Source organism: Metarhizium robertsii (genome assembly GCF_000187425.2).
Source record: "Metarhizium robertsii ARSEF 23 chromosome Unknown MAA_Scf_3, whole genome shotgun sequence".
Classification (NCBI taxonomy): Eukaryota; Fungi; Ascomycota; class Sordariomycetes; order Hypocreales; family Clavicipitaceae; genus Metarhizium; species Metarhizium robertsii.
This window is the reverse complement of record NW_011942171.1, coordinates 2,205,776-2,228,656: the sequence shown is the minus strand read 5'-3', so window position 1 is coordinate 2,228,656 and position 22,881 is coordinate 2,205,776. Positions and strand designations below refer to the sequence as shown.

Below are 22,881 nucleotides of genomic sequence, written 5' to 3'. Positions count from 1 at the left end.
GATGCTGCTTTTTGATGGCGCTTCTCGGATCCGATTAATGGATTATCGGAGGGAGAGGAGTGCAAGAGGGGAAATAACTGGAATCTGCGATTCTTCGGCCTTGTAAGCACGCTGCTCACCTGATCAAATCCAGGGGACGAAAAAAAAACAAGAAAATTCTTCAGTACTAGATTGCGATGTCTCCAAGCTGAGAAAAAAAAACGTCGCATCTCTTGGCTCATCTGATAGTGGTTGGTGGCACCAGCGCCTAAAACGGTTTAGAATTGGCGTTCTGCGGTGGGGGGCTCGCTTCCGATGGTGGATCGGCTGGGCCTGAAGCATAAAGTAGCTGGTGGAATTACTAACTACCTACTCCGTAGGTAGTACTAGTATGTAGTATTATTGGATTCATGATGGGTACTTGGTGCCAGTAACTCTGGTAGTGCATGCATGATGGATGTGTCAATGCCAATATTTGAAGGCAGGTGTATTTGGTGTTGACAGATGCATATGCCGACTATTGCATGAAGTACCAGTAGCAACGATGATGATGAGACCAACCCAGCACAGTTGCATTGATGCCTGCATGTTGTCAATCAATTGATGCCCTACAGCGCTTGAAGTGCTGTAATCATCGTCCGTTGGCGCTCCCAATTGCTCCCGGGTGCCAACAGAGGATGGGTTTGACATGATTCAACAGGGGTCGCATAAGGTCCCCCCAAGTGATAGTTTGCACCTTGGCGGCTCCATTCCCCGCGTCTCGCCCTCTTCCGTAGCAGCTCCCTTCGAATTCCCCTCGAGTTGAAGTTTCATCAAGTAATACCGGGCCCTTGGTGTTGTGAACAAAACTCTACACTACAGGTCGCAAATTTCCTGGCCCTATTAGCCAACCTAATTTCTAGATTACAGGATTCCAATCCCTTGCGCCGTTGGCAGAATGGACTATCCTATCTCTAGTCACGATTTCCTGAAATACTCAAACAAGCGTCTCCTAACCGCTCTCACCTCCGGTAATGTAGCCGCGACTCTAGCCCCGTATTCTCCAGACGTTTGTCCATGTAAAGAACTTGACTTCCAAATCACAACGAAACTGAAAAAAAAAAAAAAAGCCTTGATTTGAATAATTCCAGAAAAGTGCACGGCCGAGAATTCCCAACCACCGGGTAGCCCATCGGCAAGGAAGTTCCTCTTTGTGACTTCTGTCAAGGGAAACCGTGTAAAAAAAGAAAGAATAGAAAACTAGGAAATGTCTCAGCGGCTGAATACTCTTTGCAATAAAGCATCTTAGCGTGTTGTTTGTGTCCACGCCACGCTTGCCGTTGCCGGTCTGCGTCGATTTTTAGCCATCATGATGAATGACTTTTACTGGGAAGAGTTTTGTTCATTGGACCCTCGGCCATGTCCCTTGTGGTGATCCGAACCACGAAATTGTCCCGTAGGAGTTGGAGGAGGAGCCATCATAGGAGGCGTTGGCATCATCATGTTATTATAAAACATCGGGTGAGCAGGATATTGAGGGGTCATATATGATGGCACTATACCTTCATTCCCTGACTGATGAGGAGTGAATGGTCCCGCCATGTACTGATAACCTTGTGGAAACGGCTGATAGAATGGCGTCCAACCAAAAGAGGGCGGCATCATAACACCTGGCGAGATCGGGTGTTGGTGGGCTGGAACAGTGTTGACAGCTGCCTGAGCGCCGGAATCATTGTCCGAAATGACCGGGCCTGCCACGTGCTGATCGCCGTTTGCCGTAGTGATTGTGGGAGTGGCCGGGCAATTTCCGGAGCGATTTTCGTTGGGTAGTTCGAACTCAACGGACTTCTTAGTTGGAGATTCGGAAGCTCCAACTCTACGTTGGCGTCCGCTGAGCTGAACATCTTGAGCTGTATCATTAACCTTTGCCGGAGCTTGCTCAAGATTGAGCGAGGACATGGCTTTGCCAACAGACGTGTCACTATTGAAGATGGTCTGGCGCGGGCGTCTCTGCCCATAAGAAAATGACTTGTTGTAGGCTGTGGAGCGATGCTGAGATTCAGTGAATTTCATTGGTGATGAATTATCATCAATATTTGCAGTTTGAGCCAGCGTGAATGAACTGGGAGTGCGGCGTCTCGGGAGAGTCGACCAGCAGCTCCTGTGCCCAGCTTCACGTCGTGGAGTCTCAAACGTTCGAGAATGCTTACGCTCCACTCGAATGGACTTGCCCTCAATTTCTGTGCTGTTCTGAAGTCAAAAGATTAGCATCGGCAGGTAGTACTGGTTCATGATGTGATGTAAGTCACCATAGTTGTGATCAGGTCATCTGCCCCGTCTGGCCTTGCAAACTCGACAAATGCAAAGCAATTCGTTTGCCCTAGGATATGTGTTAGGCTAATTAACACTATTGAGAGGATATTCAGCGGCGACACATACCGGGTTTGCCTGGAATCTCCCTCTTGTATATCTGAATGCCCAGAACCTCTCCACTGGAGCTTGCGAGAGCGCGAAGAGCGTCCTCAGTCATGTCGGAAGGGAGGTTCCCGACATATGCGGAACGACGATCCTTGTCGTATCTTTGCATGAGTGCATCGCCGCCGTCCCACTTGGACGCAGAAGGCACAATCTCATTGTGCCGTTTTGGATTGTTTGCTATGACTAGATAGGTTTGGTTCTGAGCAAAGTACTGCCACAGGTGTTAGAAAAGGAATGAAATATGCAGACAGAGATAAAAAGGTCACTTACTCTGACTGGTTCACGCCTAGAATCATACATTTTGTATGTGACGAGGACAGGTGGTGGAACACCAAGAGATCGTTGGATTCCCTCGTCTGCAAACTCAGCCTTTGCGACTTCGCCAAGCTGGCTGAGAAGCGTTGTAGCCTCAGCAATTGTGGTTGGCATGCCACTTTTCTTTGAGACAAGGAAAGAGGCTAATGAAGTCAGCCAATGATTCTGGAAGATGGGAAAAATCACGTACACTGGGCCCGAGCCATCTCAGTGCGACAAGCCCGGCCAAGAATTTTCATTCCTTTGCCAAACTTTTCTGCCTTCTGAGCATCGTGATCATTCTGGAACTCTCCTGTTTTAGCAGCTTCCTCGACCTCTGGGCGACTGTGATAAGTTTTGCCTTACAGTGAATTGACAAAACGCGAAAGGCATGTGAAAATTATCTCTCTTGATTTTCACCCAGACCTCTCCAAATTGGCTAAAGGCCTTGGTAACTTCGAACTCGAGAACCTTATCCTCGTAAGGTTGGGATAGACTAGCAAATTACTGTTAGGCATAATAAAAATGAAGAACCTGGCGCAGAACTTACTTTGCAACGAACATGCAGGCAGTGCCTGGGTAGATGACCTGAGCATCGACCTTTACCGGGGGCGCTTCGAACACTTGGAGTTGTGTTTCGTTGTTAGCCATGGATTCCTTGGCTGGAGTTTCAGACGATACTTCGGTGAAAATATCATCTTCAACACTCGAGCCAACAAGAAAAGCCGATGAACTGTGCGATATCATTAACAATTGTCAAACGAAAGGACGTCGAAGACTGGTGGTACTGACTTCGTAGATTTTGGCGTCCCGTCATCAGAGGCCGTTTTGCGTCGGTGATTCCTACATTATATTAGTAGTCATGGCAGACTCGAGGGAAAAGAAAGACGGCATATTACTGTATGGTTGGTGTAGGCGAAGCTCTAGCACTGGCGTACCGTGGTCCGAGAGCTAGATGGATGTTAGCTGTTGAATACGTAGCAAATCTGCAATGACTGTAACAAATTAGGGTGCTGACTGTGCCAGGCCTAACAGAATATGTGGCCATGGCCAGTTGCTAGAGATAGAAAAGCTCTCCAACTTCCGTAGAAAGCCAAGTATACACTTGAAGAAAACATGGTGTATGTAAAGAATTAAAGTACGACGGTCAGGTATTCAGGACGATACTGCCTAAGTAGCGAAATGATCCTACAGACTATCTGCCAGAGAGGCAATGGAGCTTGGATGTGAAGGGTAAAAAAGATTGGGTAAGAAGGGAAGGTAAAGGGCAAGGAAGTCATAGATGAGAAGCAAAAAAAAAAGGTAATCACAGAGTACTCACACACTCCGCCGCCACGCAACGGACTTGGGGATGTAAGATGGTCATCCGACGAAGATTTCCTAACGGTTCTGAAACCACGATCGAGGTTTCCCATTTTGGCCATGGATCCGTGGTGAGCCATGATGACCTGCGCGTACTGTTTTCCCTCGTGCTGATGCTGCTGTTAGCCAACTCGGTGGTGGGGAGGAAATGACTTACCAGAGCGAAGAATAAGAATACAAATTTCGAAGGGAAATGTTTGACAAAGAAGTAGAAAGATGATATAATAAAGGCTTTGTGAAGAGAATCTCTCTTCCCAAGTCCTGAAAATCGAAGTTCTGAAATCGAGGTGGTGGCCCACTAGAACGTGATACTCACTTGTGGCAGAGAACACCAGAGCCGAAGAAGAAGAAGTCAAATAAGACACTGAGAGCACAGCATGTGCTGGTGATAGCCGATATAAGTATCGCCCTTACTGATGAGAGCTGTATCTCGGATCGCAGCAGATGTGACGAGGTATTGCTTGTCCTGTAAAAAAAAGCGTTGCAGCATGAGGAGAGGAAGAGATGAAAGGAGGAGAAACGGGCTGGGAATAAAAAGAAGGAAGGAGCGACGATAAGAAGCTAAGCACCTGCCAAGCCTTACATTTATTTGGTGAGCACTCTTGACAGTTGGACCAAACCAGACTGACACTCTTGTGGCCCTGACTGTCAGCATACTACCGTCGACGTGTGTAAGTGGCCTGATTTTTGCGGTCATGAGGCCATTTTTTGTTTCCTGTCTTGATAAATATGTAATATCCCTTGTATTGTGAGTTTTCTCGCGAGACATGTCTACACGATGTGGTTGGTGTTGCCTTACGTTGTGTTCCTGCCGTCACCTGGCTTCATCTGCTGGCATCTGTTCTTCGAAATTGAGTGCATCCCGTCGACTTGAAGTATAGTTCCGTGAGCTGAAATACAAGGAAGACGATAAGTTGCACCGCCAAAGACTTTAATGAGGTTCAGAAGCGATCGCCCAGATTTCGTTCTGATGTAGCCTGAGGACGACCATTTCCTGCACAAGAGGATACTGAGTGAGTAACAGTGTACATTTCAAAAGCCGCAGACGATAGCATGATGCCTTTTAAATTTCATTCGTAACTCATTATTGGGCTATCTCCATTTGCCTGTGCTGGAGGCGCTCGGTGTTTTCCTGGCCACTTCAGTTCGACACACCAAGCCGCCGCCGCTGCCCCAGGTCGGTTCTTCATTCAAACACTAGCAAAATAAGGAAGAATTACTTTGGTTTTCGATAATGCAGGAAAATTTCTTCAGATGACAATAAAGTCATCGTGCCCCTGATAACTGTCATCGTCGCCCTTTCGATCAACCTTGGTCCGACACGAATATTGTCTATGTTGTGTGACAATGTCAATAGGTAAGTCTGCCACGACGCTCACAAGCACTGAAACCTTGACTAAAATTAGTCGAAATCGACGTTGATTACTCTACTCTACTCTTAATAGGCGCTATGAGGCCCTTTATTCCTTCCCTCCCGCCGAACGAGAGAACAAACCGATGCAAACATTGCCATGGGCGACGAACTTTGGCCGAATGTCATCTCTGTATGCCACGGCAGAGGCACAAAGACGAGACCGAATCTCGTGGACCTCGAATATTTTGTCTCATTGGCTATTATTAAGCACTGAGGCCTTAGAACCTGGCCGAGAGTCTGCTTAGCTCCGGCATTGTCAGTGATTTAAGGGACAAGATATAACAATCTTTGGTATGCGCTTGGATGCGCGGCTTAGTCGATAATTGCTGCTTGCCCAAGCTACGGCCATACTGGTCACGACACTTTCTGCGACAAACAATTCAGGCATCTATTCCATACGTATATTTCCATCCCAGAACGAATTTCATGCGCCGTCCTATGCTTTGTACGCAAATATGATCTCTAAATGGCCTCGTCACGGGGTATCTTACATCATAGCCTAAAATGGTCCAAAAATTGAGTCACTCTGTGCTGGAAAGCGTCCGGTTCCTCTGCAGTCGGATTATGCCCGGATTTCTCAAAGACAGCCAACTGGGAGTTTGGCATCAAATTGTGCATTTCCTCGCTAAACTGCACGGGCGCAACGAGATCATGTCGTCCGACCACGATCAAGGTCGGTGCAGAAATGTCACCTAGCCTCGGACGTACATCAAACCGCGGCATATTGTAGCTCATGGCGAAGTTGTGCGTCTCATAATGCAATCTCAACTGGCCTGAGTCGGACGCTATCGGCGCAGGCTCGCTGCCCGTCTTCTCTGATGCGAAAATGGGAAGGATTTCGTTGAAACTAGCCTGGAGGTCATCGTTGTTTCTCAAACAGCCTGCCCAGGTTCTGTATTGACGGTCTGCATCGACTTTCATTCGGGGGGATGTGAGACATGATTTGAGACAGTACATGGTGCTTTTGAGGCCGAAAGTCGACGTGTCTCGAAGAATAAGAGCTGATACATGGGAGGGGTACTTGATGGCATACTCCAGGGCAACATATCCGCCATATGAACCTCCAGCGAGGATGATGGGTTCTGAGCCTGCCCAGATTCTGGTCATAGTTAGAAAATGACCTTTGAGAGACGGACGGCGTTTGACTCATTGGCGATGATTATTACTCCTGGCGAGAAACAGGAGGGGAAGGTACGCACCTCAGTTCGTCTATGTCTGCAGCCCAACGGTCGTGGGTGTAAGGGCCCTTGGGATCGCTGCGTCCACTGCCTCGCGCATCGTATACCAGAACTCGAAACCGCGATGACAGAAATTGAAATGAGGCCTCTGTTTCTCGATGGTCAGACACACCAGGTCCGCCGTGTAGAGCAACTACCAGCTGTTTGGACCTGTCATTGTCGCCCAGTATTTTGACGTATAAGCGAGCTCCGTCACTGAGGTGGACGAGGGAGCCTTCGGTGCCCATCGTCACGATGGCGATTAAGTCGCACACCGGGGGGGTTCCTGGGCTGCGGTGCAACCGAAATCAAGCACGAACACGGCACAATCGGAGGCGGTCGATATTTCGTGGCAAGATAAAACGAGAACAAATGGAGAAGAAAAAAAGCCAAAAAACAGGAAGCAGCAGAACAAATTGTTATGTGAATGGGGGGCGGGGACTTTGGCTGTGTGTTTGACCGTCAACTCGCTCCAGCTGCCTCGCGCTCCCTCTCCGTCGCCCCTCTTCATCCTCTCCAGCTCGTCAATGGTCTTTGATCCCACAGCCTCTTGTCAAGGGCCACTTAAGTCCAATGGAGACGTTTGGACTGGACCCTGCAGTTCTGTCGGGCGGCGGCTCGTGCCCCCATTCGTACGGGTCGACAGTCGACTGTCAACGGTCGTCAGTTGACAGGAATTGGGTTCGAGGCTGCCTTTTTCCAACACCGCCACTTTCCTCATCACGCCTCGACTCGGTCATATGCCGAACTGGCCGATCCCGGTTAGAAAATCCCGCACAGCAATGGTGTAATTTGATGGCCAAAACTGATTTACTGATCTTCTCTAATTGCTCTTACATGCAGCATTTTACTCGCAACGATTTAAACTATGGCGTGCCAAGGCGTCGCGTGGGTCGACTACTACGTCAACCGACGGGACGACAGATCGATTGGTGGCACCATCTTCAATATCGACAAATGCCCGCCAACACATCTCACATGTTCCACATGTATCCTCGCACTCTCAGCATACAGATCTATGTAGGGTGTAGGGCTGAACTCTTCTGCCCTTCGCATCCTCTTTCGATAATGGGTCGTGGGGCTCCTCACAAGCGGCCGTCACAAAATGGGAATGGCCACGCCGCGTATTTTTTGTGTATTTCGGCCCTATGTAATGTGCGACAGGGGGGAATACGAGATCCATCGACCTTCCCTCTCGGCTGCTGGGAAATTACATCAAACATTGCGCGCTTAGGTGGACTACGAGCCGAGGAGCCATCCTCGCCCTCTCAACATCCAAGGATAGAAGTAACAGGTTCCGCTGCCCGACAGTCCTTACAGCCCCTTTACCACTGATGCTATGGAATCATCATCATTCTGAAAGCGTAGTGCTGACCCTGGGCCGCTCTTGGTATGAGATGTGCCGCTGCCGTCACCTGGTGATGGACGACCAACGGGATCGTGAAAATCTAAAATTGTCTACATCAGCGCAAGCTCCTGGGGCATAGAATGCAGCCTACACCATCTCACCTTCGATCTCAGCACCGTTCTTGGCGTGAGTATGCCAATTGAATCAGCACATCAACCTTGCCAAGAGTTGCCAGCTACCCTTTGTGGTTCCTCCTGAGCTCACGCATCAACGGCTGCATCGAGCTGAACAACGACGTAGCCTGTTCAACTTTTCGAAGAAGTCTGTCGCGTGTAGTATTCACGATGCCAGCAAGAGCCTCGTGCACATCGTTCAATTTCTCGTGTGTCCGGCGACGCGAACTTTCCACCTCCTCCTGGACCTCATCAAGCCGACCTTGCAAGTGGTCCCTCGTGTCAACAATGAGTTTATTGATATGGCCGTTTGCGTTGTCGATCTTTCTACAAACAGTCAAATTGATATCCTCGGATACCTTGTCGAGCTTTGTTACAAAGGCATCGTGGTCCACATCGAGGCCATGTCCGGTTTCAAGAAGCCCATGTTTAGTCCGACTGTTGACGTCGACAACAGCCCTTGACAAATCCTCAAGCCTGCCAGACGTGGCCTTGTGCGAGTCTTGTACAGCCTTGAATATTCCACTGCGATGATCGTCGAGAGTGGTGCATACACGGTCGTGGGCCTGGTCAATGTCCAACCCCAGAGCCTGTATGTCGACTCTCGTAGTCATGATGTCGAGCGCTAGGGAGTCAAGCCGCGCACTGACGTCTCTCATCAAGATCCCATCGATATCTAGGAGACTCTTGTCAAATCCCGAAGTTGAAGTGCATATTTTCTCAAGGCCTTCACTGATCTCGGCGCGCAGAGCACTAATGTCTCGCCGTATAGCTGTAATTGCAGCAGCTACTTCTGTCATTTCCTGGCTTCCCTGCAACCGTTGGTCAGCACCAAGAACATGCTTCCACACGTGATAGACCTAACCCGTCAAGAAATTGGGTGTGGGAAATAGTGATCATGGCTTCTCCAACTTACAACAGTGACCATTGGTGAAGCCATATCCCTCGACTTGGTGAAAACACGCGTGTGACAAGTGACACGGTGGTGGACCGGATTCAGCCGAAAGGTAACATGCAGGGTGAAGGACTCGTTCAAGAGAATGAATCTGTACAAGATCACTCCGCGACTGAACAATGCCGGATAACGAGTCGCTGGCATGACAACCCCACAAGGCCTCGGGAAGAATAAGGTGTCGGATAGACAAACTTTCGTGCGTGTCACAGTTGTGCTGCGGTCCGTCTGTGGTGTAACATATTTCTTTTCTTCCCATACTCAAAATGGACTGCGCTGGACGACAATGACTTCTTTATGGCTTATATCTTGATTTCAATGGCTCTGAACCTTGCTTCTAGCTACTAACATCGAGGCAAGCCCACGCGTCGATGTCCGGACATGATCCCGCTCAGTTGTGGGACTTTGTGCTCTCGGAGAAGCCGAGCGGCAGATGTGCAAATGTCGAGACGGTTCCCCTGTATCGATGATGACGGTCGAAGTTGCTTGTCACGAGTTCCACTCAGGTCAGGAGGTTCTCAGCCTCAGCCGGGCAAATGCGTCAGTGGCGGCCTGTTTGCTGCCATGCGGTAGAAGATTAATTTCTCCACAGGGCGAAAAGCCTCAGAGAGGTCAGGAAAGGCGATTCATGATTTCTGAAGGAGAGGGAATACGTCAAATTCACAGGTCCAGTTCGCTTCAGCAGGTGTCTGAGACGATTCTCCAAAGGGGTATGAGACTACATACAAGGATTTCACGCTCTTCCTGGCAAAGTTGCATCTATACATCGGCGGATCTAATATTGAGGCTCTTTCAATGGAGACAATCAAGACGGACCTGGCATTGCTCTACAAATCTAGACACCGACGACATGGTACTAAAACGTAAGATGCGCTTGCACCGAGTATGAGACAGCCGTCACGAGTTCAAACCATACTCTCACAGCTTCGCAGCCACTACTATCGCGGACAAGACTTATGCTTGGTTCTGGATTAGCATTGCAGGAAAACAAGACGGATACAGTGTATAAAATGTGCGGATGCTACGGTAGTAGAAGCTCCATTGTCCTCTTGAAAAGCCGGGAAAACTCCAGCCACCGACGACACCGTGAAGATCATCACCAATAGCTTGACACCTTGCGGTGGCTGACATGGCAAATATTCGACAGTATTACATGTCATGTATCAAGAAGCCACGCATAGCGGCCATAGCTACCTCAGCAAGCACCAATCATCTATGGCTCTAACCATGGGTCCAGAAGGATTGAGAGCACCAGGACATGGAGACGAGTTCTAACTTGGAGAAACGCAGCGGGATGCTGAAGACTTGAGAGACACGGGGATGTCGAACAAGGTGTATGCCTATGCAATGACGGACTCCAATAGCGCAGAATGAGACGCGGCTTGCATACAAGGCGCTGGCATCTAATGACTCGGATTCCTTGCTCTGGATTCTGCTGGACCAGTGATCTAGGGAGCAAACATGGCTTCTGTTCCATCTTAGTAACGTAAGAGGCAATCCCAGCGCGCCACATTCATGTCTAGATTGATTGCTTCGCCGGCAAAGCTGATTGGCATTCTCATCCAGCGTGCGTTGAAGGCACGAGGGCTCGTATCTTGATATCATGGGAATAGAAGGGTGATTTGATTGCCAATAGCGGCAGGGCATGCGATTCGCACAGGGGCAAACCGCGTTGTCGTAGATAACGGCTTGCAGGAATGGCGCAGTCCAGAAATCGGGACTCAAATGCCGTGCCAATCTGACGCATGGTGGTTCTGATATGTTTGCTGCAACGAGATCCGAGACAATAATGAAGGCAGTGCTCGTGCTGAATATGAAGGCCATATTTGACGTATCCTCTTGCAGGAGGACACAACGGAGTACCACGCCGCCCCTCTGATAAGATGACGTTGGATTTCCCGAGAGCTTGGATCAGCCCGTCGTCCAGGCCATGGATGATCCACAGGGCTTCATTTCTCCACAGTCATCCAGTCAATTGATCAACTCTTTGGGATTGCCATCAGCTCTCATCTCGTCGGCGTTGCCAAGCTCGACTCCCCTTACCCACCACCCTCCGACCAGATGACAGATGACACTTGGAGTACGGAGTGGGATCAAGGTCAAGGATGCATGTGTTAAACCAGAGAGGCGGCAGCAGTACCCCAAGACCCTGGCCTGCATCCGTTCTGTCATATCTCATATCTCATCTCCAAGACCCCTATCGACCTACCAACCTATCGAGGTAGCTCCGCCGCTCTCCGCGTCGGCCTCTGCTTCTGCTTCTGCCACATCGCCGTTGGAGCACGACTCCAACCATCGATCCCATCCCGCCGCCACAGGACATAGCACAACACTGGCCTGTCCCCTCCCGTCGTGACACTCGCCTGCTCGCCAGCTTCTTGTTTGCAGTCAAGCTACACCTCCATTCTCCGCTCTCCGCCGTGCCTCCATCCCGCACCGTCGAGCCGCCTCCACCGCCAACAATCGAGCAGCAAGGTCCAGCTTCAGCACAGCGCCAACCACAATCCAGTGACTGCCGACCGATTCGACCAAAACTCGACTGCTTTCTCCCCATGGCCTGAGAGTGCAATGGCGATGGCCCGTCCTCACCACAGGGCGTTGTCCACCGCATCCTCATCGCCCACCGATCACCCGCCGCCCAACACCACATCTTCAACATCTACACACGTCCCCATAGCTACGGCCGGAGCTTCACATGGCAACTCCTCCAACCCCAACCACAAACGAGGCCATAGCCACACCCACAACCTCAACCACCGCTCCAACCCGTCCTCCTCGTCTTCGTCCCCTGCGCCCGTCCACCCGTCTCTCCTCCAACCTCGAGTCGCCGTCGTCCTCAACGTCCCTCCTCCCTGGCACCCGTGGCTCTTTGCTCTCCGCCTCTGCTCTATTCTCCCCGCGCTTTGGTGGGGTCTACCATGCGCCCTGCAGCTTCTTCTACGACTTCTCCCTGGCCCCGATCGAATTCTTGTCGTGCGCCCGAATCGAGCCTGCACAACCGCGCCCTGCAACGGCGGTGACGATGCCGTTCCCTTCGCCCTGACAGAAGGCGCCCTGGCGACAATATGGGTTCGTTACCCGGGGCCCCCCTCGAGCCGGCATTATTCTCAGTTCGCTAATACCAGTCCTCTTTTACATGTAGTGCTTTGCCTGCGGATATCTCTCCTTCTTCTTTACCGACTGCCTCATGTCACGATGGTCAGTCACATGCCAACGCGCGACAAATTGACAAGTCAGACTCTGCAGTCCAACTAACTCTCCAACAGGCTCATCCACTACACTCCCCAAGCGACCATCGTCCGTCTGCTCACAATCAACGCCGTCAATGCGTATCTGACCATGACCGTGCTCTCGTGTGCCGGTGGCTTTGAAGACCCCCGGCTCATGCTCCCGGGCTGGATCGGCATAGCAACCGTATGTCACTTGGGAATATATACCAACGCGCCTAGGATGGATTGTTACTGACTCGCCTTGTTTGACGATAGACGCTGACAGTGTGCTACCACATCACGCACCAAAAGATCAATATACGAAAGGAGACGTCAACGTCCATCAATGTCTTCTCGATAGCAAGTTACATTAGCATGGTAACTCTGCTGGTACATATGCATTCCTTTCAACTCGATTATCCTGCCATGCCGTTCATTGGACATGCCAAAAGGTTATGGAATGATGGATATGGTATGCTGGTGCAAATCAAGGGGTCTATTGAACGAGCAGAGCTCTGAGTTGACCCCGGAGAGGGCACAGAAGGGGTGAGGGAAGCAAAGAAGCAAGAGGGTGGATGAATTCGTGTCTGAGAAATCTATTGTTCCATGGCATGTGCTTGGCGGGCGTTCAATCTCAAAAAATACCCCATTGTCTACTTAGTAGTGTCTACGGCTCCATTTCTTCTTCTGTTTGGCCAGCGTCGGAGCGTCGAATGATTAATCGGTTGCACGGCAGTATCATAGTCGCATCACAGCATTTTGGAGCACGCATCACATGAATTAGCACCAACCCTTTTCATACCATCATTTCCTCTCGCGCTCTAACATGAAGTCACTTTACTTTTGCTCGGTAGTTTTTTTTTTTTTTTTTGCAATTTAAAACTCTCATTTCACTACTCTGCCCAAGACTACGGCCCGGCTTGCCTGATAAACAAATTAGCGAGTGACTGACAAGCCACGCATCAACTTGGCCCGTAGCCGAACTAATATCCCTGGGTTGAGCAAGGCAGCTCGCTGTGCTTTCCATTTCGCTGCGGCCAATACTCGCTCTTGCCGAGGGTCCTCACCCAACAACCAAAAAGAAGCAAAAAAAAAAAAATCTCACGCATCAGTGGATGATGGTGGCCGTCGTCCTCGAGTTCGATTGGAGCCGAGTTCAGCCCCTGGCTATCGATACATCTGGAAAGAGGCGCAATACGCGGGGGATCGTTCTCGTCCCAAACCGTCCTCTACGTCAGCGGATGCCTCGTGATGAGCAAGCAGCTGACAGGGCAACGGCGCATTGCTAGCTTAGAAACCGTGGACTTTGATGGTCTTGGCGTCTAGCTCAAGGCCCTCCTTCTTGTCGACGAGGAATTCCTGAACATCTTTGCGCTGGTCACCCTGGAGCTGGATCACCTCGCCCATTTCCGTATCGTTGACGATAGTGCCATTGCAGGCTGGAGAGTGCTGTTAGTAACCATGTCTGTGCCCGGTGTCGCTAATAATGGGTGCGTTTAAAAGTAGCCTTCAACGTACCAAATTTCTTCTTGATGACCTTGAGAATCTTCTTCTGGTCAAACTTCTTCGGGAGACCCTGCACAGTGGTCAAAGTCTTACGTCCATTACGCTCTATATATTTGTCAGTAACTGTGCGTTCAGGGTGCATGTGCTGCTCCTCCTCTCCGTCACGCCATATGGAGGAAGATTATGACATAGATTGGCGCTCCGCGTGAAAACGTGGGTATAACATCAAGTCGGGTGAGGCAAGCGTGGAAGACGTACGCTGAATACGTATATGTATGTAATTCTGTGACTGCTTGGTCTCGCCTGTATCTTCGTCGGCTTCGGCGAAGGGGTCTAAAAATTGCGTGAAATTAGCATCATTACTCAAAGTTGCGAGTCAGAGCGCCGTGGCAGGAGAAATGGCGGGGCCTACAGCTGGCAGAGGAGCAAGACGCGATGAAAAAGCGGGTTTGTGGGCGACAGGGGAAAACATGGGCGAAGGACGAGAAAAAAAAACAAGAAGACGGTGATGACGAGAGTAAGGGGCGGTCATGACAAGGCCAGAGTGTAACTTACCAAAGGTCTTAAGATTTTCGATGGACATAAACTCGGACGTTGAGGGGTGACTGTGGGAAATGGGTTTGTTGACGAAGTCGGGGTGTTTCAGCGAAAGGCTGCAGATAGAGGTGCCTCGCTGTGTGAAGTTTGTTTGAACGGGTTGTAGGTTCCTGAAGGCGAAGTTGAAGCAGCAGGCGATGGGAGGAGAATAAAATCCGAGAAGGAGAATTGTGCTTCTGGCGAGGGAAAAGGTTTAAATGTGCGTGGCGAGAGGCAAAGGGCTGACAAGAGCGTTTGCGACAAGAGGCCGGATTAGTGGTGATGGGAAGAGGGGCGGGAAATGGGAGAAGACTTGTCTGGAGCCTTTTGATGCAGGCCGAGAAGACGAGGGGCACGGGGCTTGGGCTGCGGGCTGCGGAATGTGTGGGCAAGAGGTGGTGGGCGGGCGGTGGTAGGTTATGGGCAGACGGCGGCAGGTGGCATACTACAGAGACGGGAGCAGCTTGCAACTGGCGCACAACGGGCGGCGAGTAGCGGCCAAGTGCCCCACCGAGGGTCGGGTGGGCGAATGAGGCGCAATTGCTGCCTTAGATTTGAGGTGTGCGCAGCCACAGAAGGTCGCAGAAGGGCCTGGCAATCCGGCTATCAGACGACTTATGACTGATAGCCTTCGTGCTCTTGAGAGCTGCAGCGTGTGTCTCGGTGTGCCAGCCTTTAAGTCTCAGCTTGAGGGCAGTGTTCAAGTGACGTGGATGCCAACATTGAAGCGTCTGGTCATGTCAAGCGCGCTCAAGCGTGATGAGCCAATCGCGACAGGGTTCATTAGGCCCATTAGGCCCAGTGACCTGTAAATGCCTGGATTCTTTCAGATTGATGACAACCCACCAGCTCCTGCAAATTGCAAATTGCAGGAGCGAGACAGGCATCTGGCTGGCAGCGAAATAGATGGGACTGAAAGTAAGACGGTGCGTCTTTGTCATTTTTTTTTTCTAGACGCCCGCAGGCGAGTTGCGAGGCTCAATCATTGCTTGGCGGTCTGGCTGCTGCAGGTCATCGACATCAGGCTGTGTTTAGGTGCGGCGTCACCGCGCCACCTGTGCCGCCGAGCCAAGGGAATGCCGGCGGGAACCTATGAAAATTTCTTCAAGCACTGGCTGCCTATAGGTAGAAAAGTGAATATGAAGTGTCATCGCCGCAGCCTCTGGCTGTTCGCCCCAACAGATCTGGTGTAATTGCTCTTTTCTCCTAGCCTTGCAGCATAATAAATTCGTAGACTGGAGCGCAAATGTGTCTCACTCACGTGAGCAAGCGCTAGCTTCCACGTCGCGCTCTAGTGCCGCCACAAGAACTCTGGAGGCAGACATGGGTCGACGGTAGGTACCTTCCGTCTGGGCACTCGCATATCGCAGCACCTCGGGTACCTGGGTGTACTAGTAGTACTAGATAGCGGTTGGTATACTCCGTACTGCGTCATAGATTGACTCTCCTTTTGGTCCAATACTGTCTCCTTGTTCCCAGCTGGTGTTAAACGACCTTGGGAGCGGCGTTCCGAACATTGAATGGCAGGAGCAACCCGAGCGGCGAGGGCGACACCGGCTGGGAGGCAGCGGGGGGAGCTGTCATTCCGCCATCTGAGCCTATCAGCTCAATCTTTGATTTCGCGCTATGAAGCCATCAAGACACAAGTCTGCAGTCACCAGGCTTTCAGCCTGCTTCGAGGCCTCTCGGGTTTCTCAGGTTTGTCATGTCCTGGCTGGGTTTCTGGTGTCTGCTGCCCCTCCACTGCCCCTCCATTGCATTCTTTCAGCCCCGCTGGCTACTCGCTGTTCCACCGCCGGCGCAACGGTCATTTGGCTTTTCGGATTTTTCAACCAGTTGTGTTGGCATCTCTAACATGCCTCACGCTTCTCGCCTATGACCGCCTTGGTCAATAAATCGGGCATGCTTGCCGCCGAACTGGGCGGGTGATAGTACGCATTGTGTATTGGACCAAAGAATTGCGAGCGTTCGAGCGTTGGGCGAATGGTATCACCGTGTCGCGTCATCTGTTTGGGACACCTGGCACCAAATTGTTTCAATCACCACCGTCTTCCCGCGACACCTTACAAAAGCAAACGAATTTGATATGCAAGATTGTTCCTAGACTTGGCTGTCGACGGCCGGCCAGCTCATTATGCCATTTGAACCTGAGGGGGTGCCCTCAACAGCGTTGCCCTATTTCGAAGACTCGACCACCGAGACCGACGTATGGGTGCCGTACTATAGCCATGGCTGTACTTTTGGGCCAGAGCTGTTTTCTAGCATCATGATGAATATGGTTCACAACCCAAACCTCAATTCTACTTGGCTATTTCGCGCAGATATCTTGTACGACGACGGAAACATGGACGAGGTCACTACGACAAACATCTCCAACGGTGTGCCTGACACGATCGAACCCGTCATTCGAAGCATCCCACGTATACCCCTGAAGCGCACTTTAGTACGACGATTGATCCCCAGGAGCGAAAGAAGGGACAAGCCCCTCAATCAAACTTGCACTTTCCATGTCATGAATGATTCAGAAACACTCGTCACATCTTTGGTCTTATATATTCCTCATGTGGTGTCTATGGAGCATCTACCCTTCTATCACCCACAGGTCCGAGGAATTGCACACCTTCATCAGTGGAGCACTAGTTCGCGTTCAGGCACAATATCGGTTCATTTTCTAGGGGGTTCGCCAAGTGACCTTTTGGATCCCAAACTAGGTCGAATTGCCTTTCATCTTCTTGAGATTCTTCACAGACATGGCGAAGGAGCCGTGCAAGGTTACGTCAAAAGGGTCCATCACGATCGTGTTATACCCCAGGCAAGATTTCAAAATCGATATGCGCAACTAAAGAGCAAATATTCGCGCCGACTGGTCGACACCTGGGCTGAGAGCACCGACCCTGGCAAACACGTATTTGAAGATATTGGCATTGCTGCTTTCTTGATTGAGCTATGGGCAGACATGTACAAGGGCAAAGAATTCCCTGGTTTCGTTGATATAGGGTGTGGAAATGGTCTACTCGTGTATCTCCTTACACAAGAGGGTTATAAAGGTTGGGGTTTCGATGCGCGGGCGCGGAAATCATGGGCCAACTACACAACTCCAACAGCCATGTCACCATCTGGGAAATCTCTTGAGGAAAAGCTTCTATTGCCCAGCATAATACCCGCCCACAGAGACAGAGACAATCCCTCTCAACTATTACACTCTGCTCATATCCACGATGGAGTCTTCAAATCAGGTACATTCATCGTCTCAAATCACGCCGACGAACTGACACCTTGGACGCCTATCCTCGGCACAATCTCCAACTGTCCCTACATCATGATCCCCTGCTGCAGCCACAGTCTGACTGGGGAGAAATACCGCCCGCCCCCACCAAGGGACAAGTCGAAGCCAAAGTCAACATATGCCTCGCTGGTTGACTGGGTGTCCCAAATTGCAGAAGATTGTGGCTGGCAACCAGAAACTGAAATGCTACGCATCCCGAGCACAAGGAATACGGGAATCCTAGGTCGTCACCGAATCAAGGCAGCTTCTGACATAGACATACACGCCATACTACACAAGTACGGCGGTGTTGAGGGATACTATGAAAATGTAGTGAAACTAGTCAAGGCGGGGCCACGATCACACTGACATTTTACCCCCTTAGTCTAGGTCAGGAACTGGCAAGTGATCTACCAGCTTCATACTCAAGCCCAACTCTCGAAGCGCTTGGATGGCATTGCGATCTCGTAGCTCATCGGCTTCCTTTTGTGTGACAAGCACAAAATCGTGCTTCAAGAGAAGTGTGCCCTCCTTCACGCCATATTTGGCTGCCGTGGCGGCATCAACTTTCTCCAGATCAACAATGAGGCTCCTCTTGACAGCAAACACGGCGTCGCTCATCTCATACGGATCGCCACGCATGTACAATGCCCTTGGATAAGTCATATTAGCAAAGAGCCGTCGGCCCTCCTGGCAGTTGCAAGTTGAAATACTCACGTGATCAAATGATCCCAGCCCTCCTTTTCAAACATGAAGTGCATATGCGCCGGCCGCCAACAATGCCGTTTCAGCAGCTTCAGGAACTGCCCAACCGGCCCGTCATCGGGTATGGCATAACTCACGGGCCTGACTGCCTTGAACCAAAACTTGCCCTTGGCGTCGCTCACAATGATGCACCTCTCTCTGGGACCCTCCCGGTGGTCGTGCTGCACATCATATTGGCCCGATGAATCAGTCTCCCAAATGTCCACCTTGACGTCGGATACAGGATTCCCCGCCGTATCGCTAACGGTGCAAAGCACAAGGAGGGGCTCGCCATTCGGATCAGATGTCATGGAGCCGCCAGAGTCAATGGTTGGTGCGTCGTGGGTATGGAATGGACCGAGGTTAGACCCCTCTGTTGAAGCAGGCGGTTTAGGATGGTTGATAGAGTCGACCAGCAACGATAAGGCGAGTACGTCGGAAAGGAGGATGAATTCCTACCACTGTCAGCACGGCCCATCCTTTTCACGACATGACAAAGAGCTAGAAAAGAGAGAAGAAAAGAGAAATAATTCACAAATGCCATCTATTTTGATACCGAGCCAAGTGAAAAGAGCGAGACTTACATGCCTCACATCGCTACTCGTTTGCCCACACCTCACCAAAAAGTCCAACGCCGCCATCCACTCCGTCGTGCTCAACCTCGTCTCCCTCGCAAAGTCATGCAGGTGCGTAATCAGCCTCTCCATGAGGTAATTCACACGCGCATTCCCGCTCTGCGTACTGATTCGCACCACATTGGGCGTAATGTTATCTGTTGTAAGGTCCAACAGGGGCCCTGGCAGCGTAGGTTGTGCCATACTGTACGATGTCCTCGTCAAATCGTGCGGGCCGTGCGACTCCAGGACTCCAGGACCCCGTCTTCTTATATATTCGGCCCAGGCGACCAGTGGCATGATTGTCCTGTTGTAGATTCTCCTTTCGGCCGCACCCTTTCATCCCGCCTCCCCTTCCCGGTCTGCCATCTTACCAACATAATACAACTATCCCCGCCGTCCTGGTGTCATTCTTGGCGGGGTAGGTTGTATTCATACACTCGAGATGGCTCACCTGCAAATCTTGCTAATCAGGGAGTCATCGTCGGCGCCAATGTCCCGAAACAGCCTCAGCGGCATTGAATACCATCCACACGGAACATGGCTGACAAGTGCACTCAAAAAAGTCAATGGGATCGAAACAAGATACATCATTATGCTGCCAACGCCAAAACCATGCACCCTATGCGGAAGATCGACCTCCTTACACTATCTACCGAGTTCAGAATTCCACCAATCTGGTAAATGCAGCAGCTTCTCTGTAGTATTTGATATCCATGCTTGTCCGTCCTCAAAACACACAATATAGCGACTATTCCTCATGCAGACTTGAACAACACATCATCCATCATTTCCCGTTGGTATGTTCTCAAAACAAGAAAAATAAAAACTTGGTATCCGACAACTGTAAAACATTGCCATCCGCAACATCCATTACTTATTTACTAATGCCACCATATTCGAAAAATTAGAAACAAACGAAAAACGTGGGCGTCAAAACTCGACCACTTGGATTGAGTAAATGCATGCGAGATCATCATTCTTCCTCGTCCTCTTCAATTGGTGCGGGCGTGCGACGCTCGGTGCGCCTCTTGGGCCGTCGATGTCTTGAGCTGCTGATGTTGCTGGCAGAGTCATCCGGCATGATGTCAATGTCGTCCATGGCCCAATCATCGTCACTTGCGCCTTCGACATCACTGCCGGCGGCCCAGGCTGGCCGTTCGTATCCCGAGTGCTGAGAATTGCCGGATCCAGGGGTGGACAGCACATCGATGCGACGACGACTCTGCAAGTTCTGCATGAGGCCGGCTCCTCGCAGCCGCAGGGCTGTTCGTACCATCTCTGCCTTTTGGTGCAGTTTCTCAAACGCGTCTTCTAAACTTTCCATGCCTGCGTAAATCTCCCGTTCTATTTCAGCAATGGCTGCCATTTCCATTTCCTCGTCATTCGATACAGGCTGTCTGCTACTTCCCTGGACGCCTGACGATGCCAGGCTAACAAAGGATGCAGGCGTCGCGCCTCGAGAGTAGGGCGAGAATGGGGTTGTAGTCCTGGATCCCATGGCTGATGGTCCTCTAGGCAGCGGACTCATTGAGGAGCGGGAGCCAAAGTAGCCGCTTGCGGGCGTTTCAGCACGAGATTCAAGGCCTGGATTCATGTCGTCTGCATCTGCTCCTGACCAGAGGAAGCCGTCAAATCGGCCAGAGGTCAAAATCTCCCATTCGGCGTTATTAATATTTGAAATAGTGACGAGCAAATCGTGAGTATGTGGGTTCTTGACAAGGTAGCTGGCGGATTCAGCATCTCGAGGGACTTGCTGTAGGCGATACAGGCGTTGGAGGGACAAGCCGCACTTTACGATGAAGTCGTTCCGTGGCCTGTGAACTGGTGTAGGAGCCCTAGTCGACGACTTTAATTCTCGTGAACCGGACAACAGAGCATTGAAGAATGGCCGATCATCAGCGGCCATGTTTGTCAGAATGGCAAATGTAAGAGTCTCATCGTCCACATCCTGGGGAGGTGGTGCTGGAGTTTCACCCGTGTTAGTTAGCCACTTATCTACAGCCGACCTGACCTTCTTCGACTGTCGAAGGTAATGTTCTCTGAATTCTTCTGCGATATCCGGGTCCATTTTCACGGGAGATGCAGGTCGCGGTGGTACTTCTGCGGAGATCTCAGCGGCTTTGGTCCCAATCTCAGCAAGATCAAACGGCGGCCAGTCTGGAAGTTCAATACGCCCGCTGACCCATTCCAGCACGTCACCCCATGTCAGGCCCTTGTGTATTTCATGAGATCGATCGCACATGACGCATGCGCAGCCGTGAGGCGGCAAGTCCCGTGAGAAAACATTTTCCAGCCTGTCCAACAGACGTCGGGCAACGGAGCGATGGCCAGTCGCAACTGCAATAGAGCCCTGCTTCATCAAAACGTTGGAATATTGATCAAGTAGGTTGAGGAACGGCGCAAACAACGTGTCCGATCCAGTCAAGGGGGGGTTCGATGTTCGAGATCCATTCTGAAGAGGCAGAACTGATAAAAAGTGTCGAGGGACGGGGTAGGGCAGACCACCATTTTGCAGCAGGTAGTCGACTCGAGGGATGTCGTGAATATCAATTTGGGGCGGCGGAGGTGGAGGCGGTGGTCCGGCCATGGAAGCTGGGGTCGCCGTCTTGGACGGGAAAGCAGATTCATTGTCTGCAAAGTCGGGCGGAGACGGGTCCTTGCCGCCGTCATACAAGTGGGAGGGAAATCTCGCTGTCTGGGTCGGTGTTCGTGGGGAGGAATCTTGGACGCTTGACGGCGAGGATCCGTCGTCTCGAGACTCGACCCTCTTGGAGCTGGACCTGGTAGAGTCGGATCTTCTCACAGAATGCCGCGATGAACTTGACCTGACAGAGCCAGATGAACGAAGTTTGTCGTGTGATTTGTGCTCGCGTGATTTGATGTAGGTGGCTTGACTGGACGAAGCAGATTTTCTGCTCAGCTTGGACCGATCATCGTTATGGGATGCGGATCTGGAGAGGCCAGAAACTGTAGATTTGGGGCGTCCACCGTCAGAGCCCTTGATATCACCGCCGCTCTTCCTCCTGTCTGCAGAGACATCGGTCTCGGGTGGGGTAGGCGGTCTGGAGCCCCTTTTGGAGGTTGATGCTGCTCTGTCCAGTTCAGCAGACCTTGATCTCCGTTCTTCGTCGCCAACGTCGGTAGGTTCAGGGGTTGGGGGGTTGGAGAGGTGCGACTTTCGTGGCTCACCCAAGTCGTCGCGGCTCATGACAGCTTCTTTGCTGTGGGCCTTGCTGAAGCTCGGGTAAGGCATAGAGATGCGTGGCTTATCGAGGGATATGCTGATTGCATCTGCGGTTATGTCACTGGTAGAGCCATTTCTCTCGCGAGGCCCATCCCCGTCCTTGTCTCTCTCGCGATCTCTGTCGCGATCCTTCTTGCGATGTCGCCTGGTGGAGGCCTCACTGCCATCTGTGCCAAGCTTACTGCGCGAAGTCGAGGACTTGGAAGATCGGTGGCGGCGTTCACGGTCCTTGTCTCTGTCCTTGTCTCGATCTGTTTTACTTCGTTCCGACTTGGAGCGTCGGGTCTTATCGCGATGGCCTTCGTCGGCGACGGAGTCGACGTCGGCGTCACGTTCCTTTGAAGGCATGCTTCAGCATTGGGGCCGAAGCGGCCAAGCGGCTGGGTGACGACAGCAGTGGGCGACAAATTTATGTCCGAGCTTGCTGGTTCCGAGGTTGGAGTCGAGGATTCGTTTGCAGTCGCTGTCTCGCTGTTTTGAATGAAGGGAGAAAAGAAGGTGAAAAATGTCGAGTCGGGTCTGGT

The 22,881-nt window shown here is 51.2% G+C and overlaps 8 protein-coding genes across 8 annotated transcripts; 2 read left to right on the top strand and 6 right to left on the bottom strand.

The window, feature by feature from the left end:
- Positions 1 to 1,341: 1,341 nt before the first annotated feature.
- On the bottom strand, positions 1,342 to 4,172 carry MAA_03726 (RNA-binding protein; the record flags this gene model as incomplete). Its single annotated transcript, XM_007821724.2, has 10 exons — positions 1,342 to 2,208; positions 2,268 to 2,338; positions 2,398 to 2,647; positions 2,707 to 2,894; positions 2,942 to 3,032; positions 3,097 to 3,226; positions 3,281 to 3,463; positions 3,523 to 3,573; positions 3,669 to 3,696; positions 4,052 to 4,172. 10 exons carry the CDS (start codon positions 4,170 to 4,172, stop codon positions 1,342 to 1,344), a joined length of 1,980 nt encoding a protein of 659 aa, XP_007819915.2.
- Positions 4,173 to 5,998: 1,826 nt separating this feature from the next.
- Positions 5,999 to 6,971, bottom strand: MAA_03727 (proline iminopeptidase; the record flags this gene model as incomplete). The annotated part of the gene is made up of 2 exons (XM_007821725.1): positions 5,999 to 6,605; positions 6,706 to 6,971. 2 exons carry the CDS (start codon positions 6,969 to 6,971, stop codon positions 5,999 to 6,001), a joined length of 873 nt encoding a protein of 290 aa, XP_007819916.1.
- Positions 6,972 to 8,306: 1,335 nt separating this feature from the next.
- MAA_03728 (uncharacterized protein) lies at positions 8,307 to 9,184 on the bottom strand (the record flags this gene model as incomplete). The annotated part of the gene is made up of 2 exons (XM_007821726.2): positions 8,307 to 9,056; positions 9,161 to 9,184. The coding sequence occupies 2 exons, from the start codon at positions 9,182 to 9,184 to the stop codon at positions 8,307 to 8,309; spliced, it is 774 nt and encodes a 257-aa protein (XP_007819917.2).
- A 2,580-nt stretch (positions 9,185 to 11,764) lies between these two features.
- Positions 11,765 to 12,924, top strand: MAA_03729 (N-glycosylation protein EOS1; the record flags this gene model as incomplete). The annotated part of the gene is made up of 4 exons (XM_007821727.2): positions 11,765 to 12,265; positions 12,339 to 12,394; positions 12,463 to 12,610; positions 12,682 to 12,924. 4 exons carry the CDS (start codon positions 11,765 to 11,767, stop codon positions 12,922 to 12,924), a joined length of 948 nt encoding a protein of 315 aa, XP_007819918.2.
- A 771-nt stretch (positions 12,925 to 13,695) lies between these two features.
- Positions 13,696 to 14,494, bottom strand: MAA_03730 (anaphase-promoting complex subunit Apc5; the record flags this gene model as incomplete). Its single annotated transcript, XM_007821728.1, has 4 exons — positions 13,696 to 13,844; positions 13,924 to 14,016; positions 14,170 to 14,244; positions 14,467 to 14,494. The coding sequence occupies 4 exons, from the start codon at positions 14,492 to 14,494 to the stop codon at positions 13,696 to 13,698; spliced, it is 345 nt and encodes a 114-aa protein (XP_007819919.1).
- Positions 14,495 to 16,621: 2,127 nt separating this feature from the next.
- MAA_03731 (tRNA(Ser) Um(44) 2'-O-methyltransferase) lies at positions 16,622 to 18,121 on the top strand (the record flags this gene model as incomplete). The annotated part of the gene is made up of 1 exon (XM_007821729.1): positions 16,622 to 18,121. One exon carries the CDS (start codon positions 16,622 to 16,624, stop codon positions 18,119 to 18,121), a length of 1,500 nt encoding a protein of 499 aa, XP_007819920.1.
- Positions 18,122 to 18,133: 12 nt separating this feature from the next.
- MAA_03732 (dioxygenase) lies at positions 18,134 to 19,314 on the bottom strand (the record flags this gene model as incomplete). The annotated part of the gene is made up of 3 exons (XM_007821730.2): positions 18,134 to 18,404; positions 18,470 to 18,951; positions 19,081 to 19,314. 3 exons carry the CDS (start codon positions 19,312 to 19,314, stop codon positions 18,134 to 18,136), a joined length of 987 nt encoding a protein of 328 aa, XP_007819921.2.
- Positions 19,315 to 20,086: 772 nt separating this feature from the next.
- Positions 20,087 to 22,705, bottom strand: MAA_03733 (uncharacterized protein; the record flags this gene model as incomplete). Its single annotated transcript, XM_007821731.1, has 1 exon — positions 20,087 to 22,705. The coding sequence occupies one exon, from the start codon at positions 22,703 to 22,705 to the stop codon at positions 20,087 to 20,089; it is 2,619 nt and encodes an 872-aa protein (XP_007819922.1).
- Positions 22,706 to 22,881: the final 176 nt, after the last annotated feature.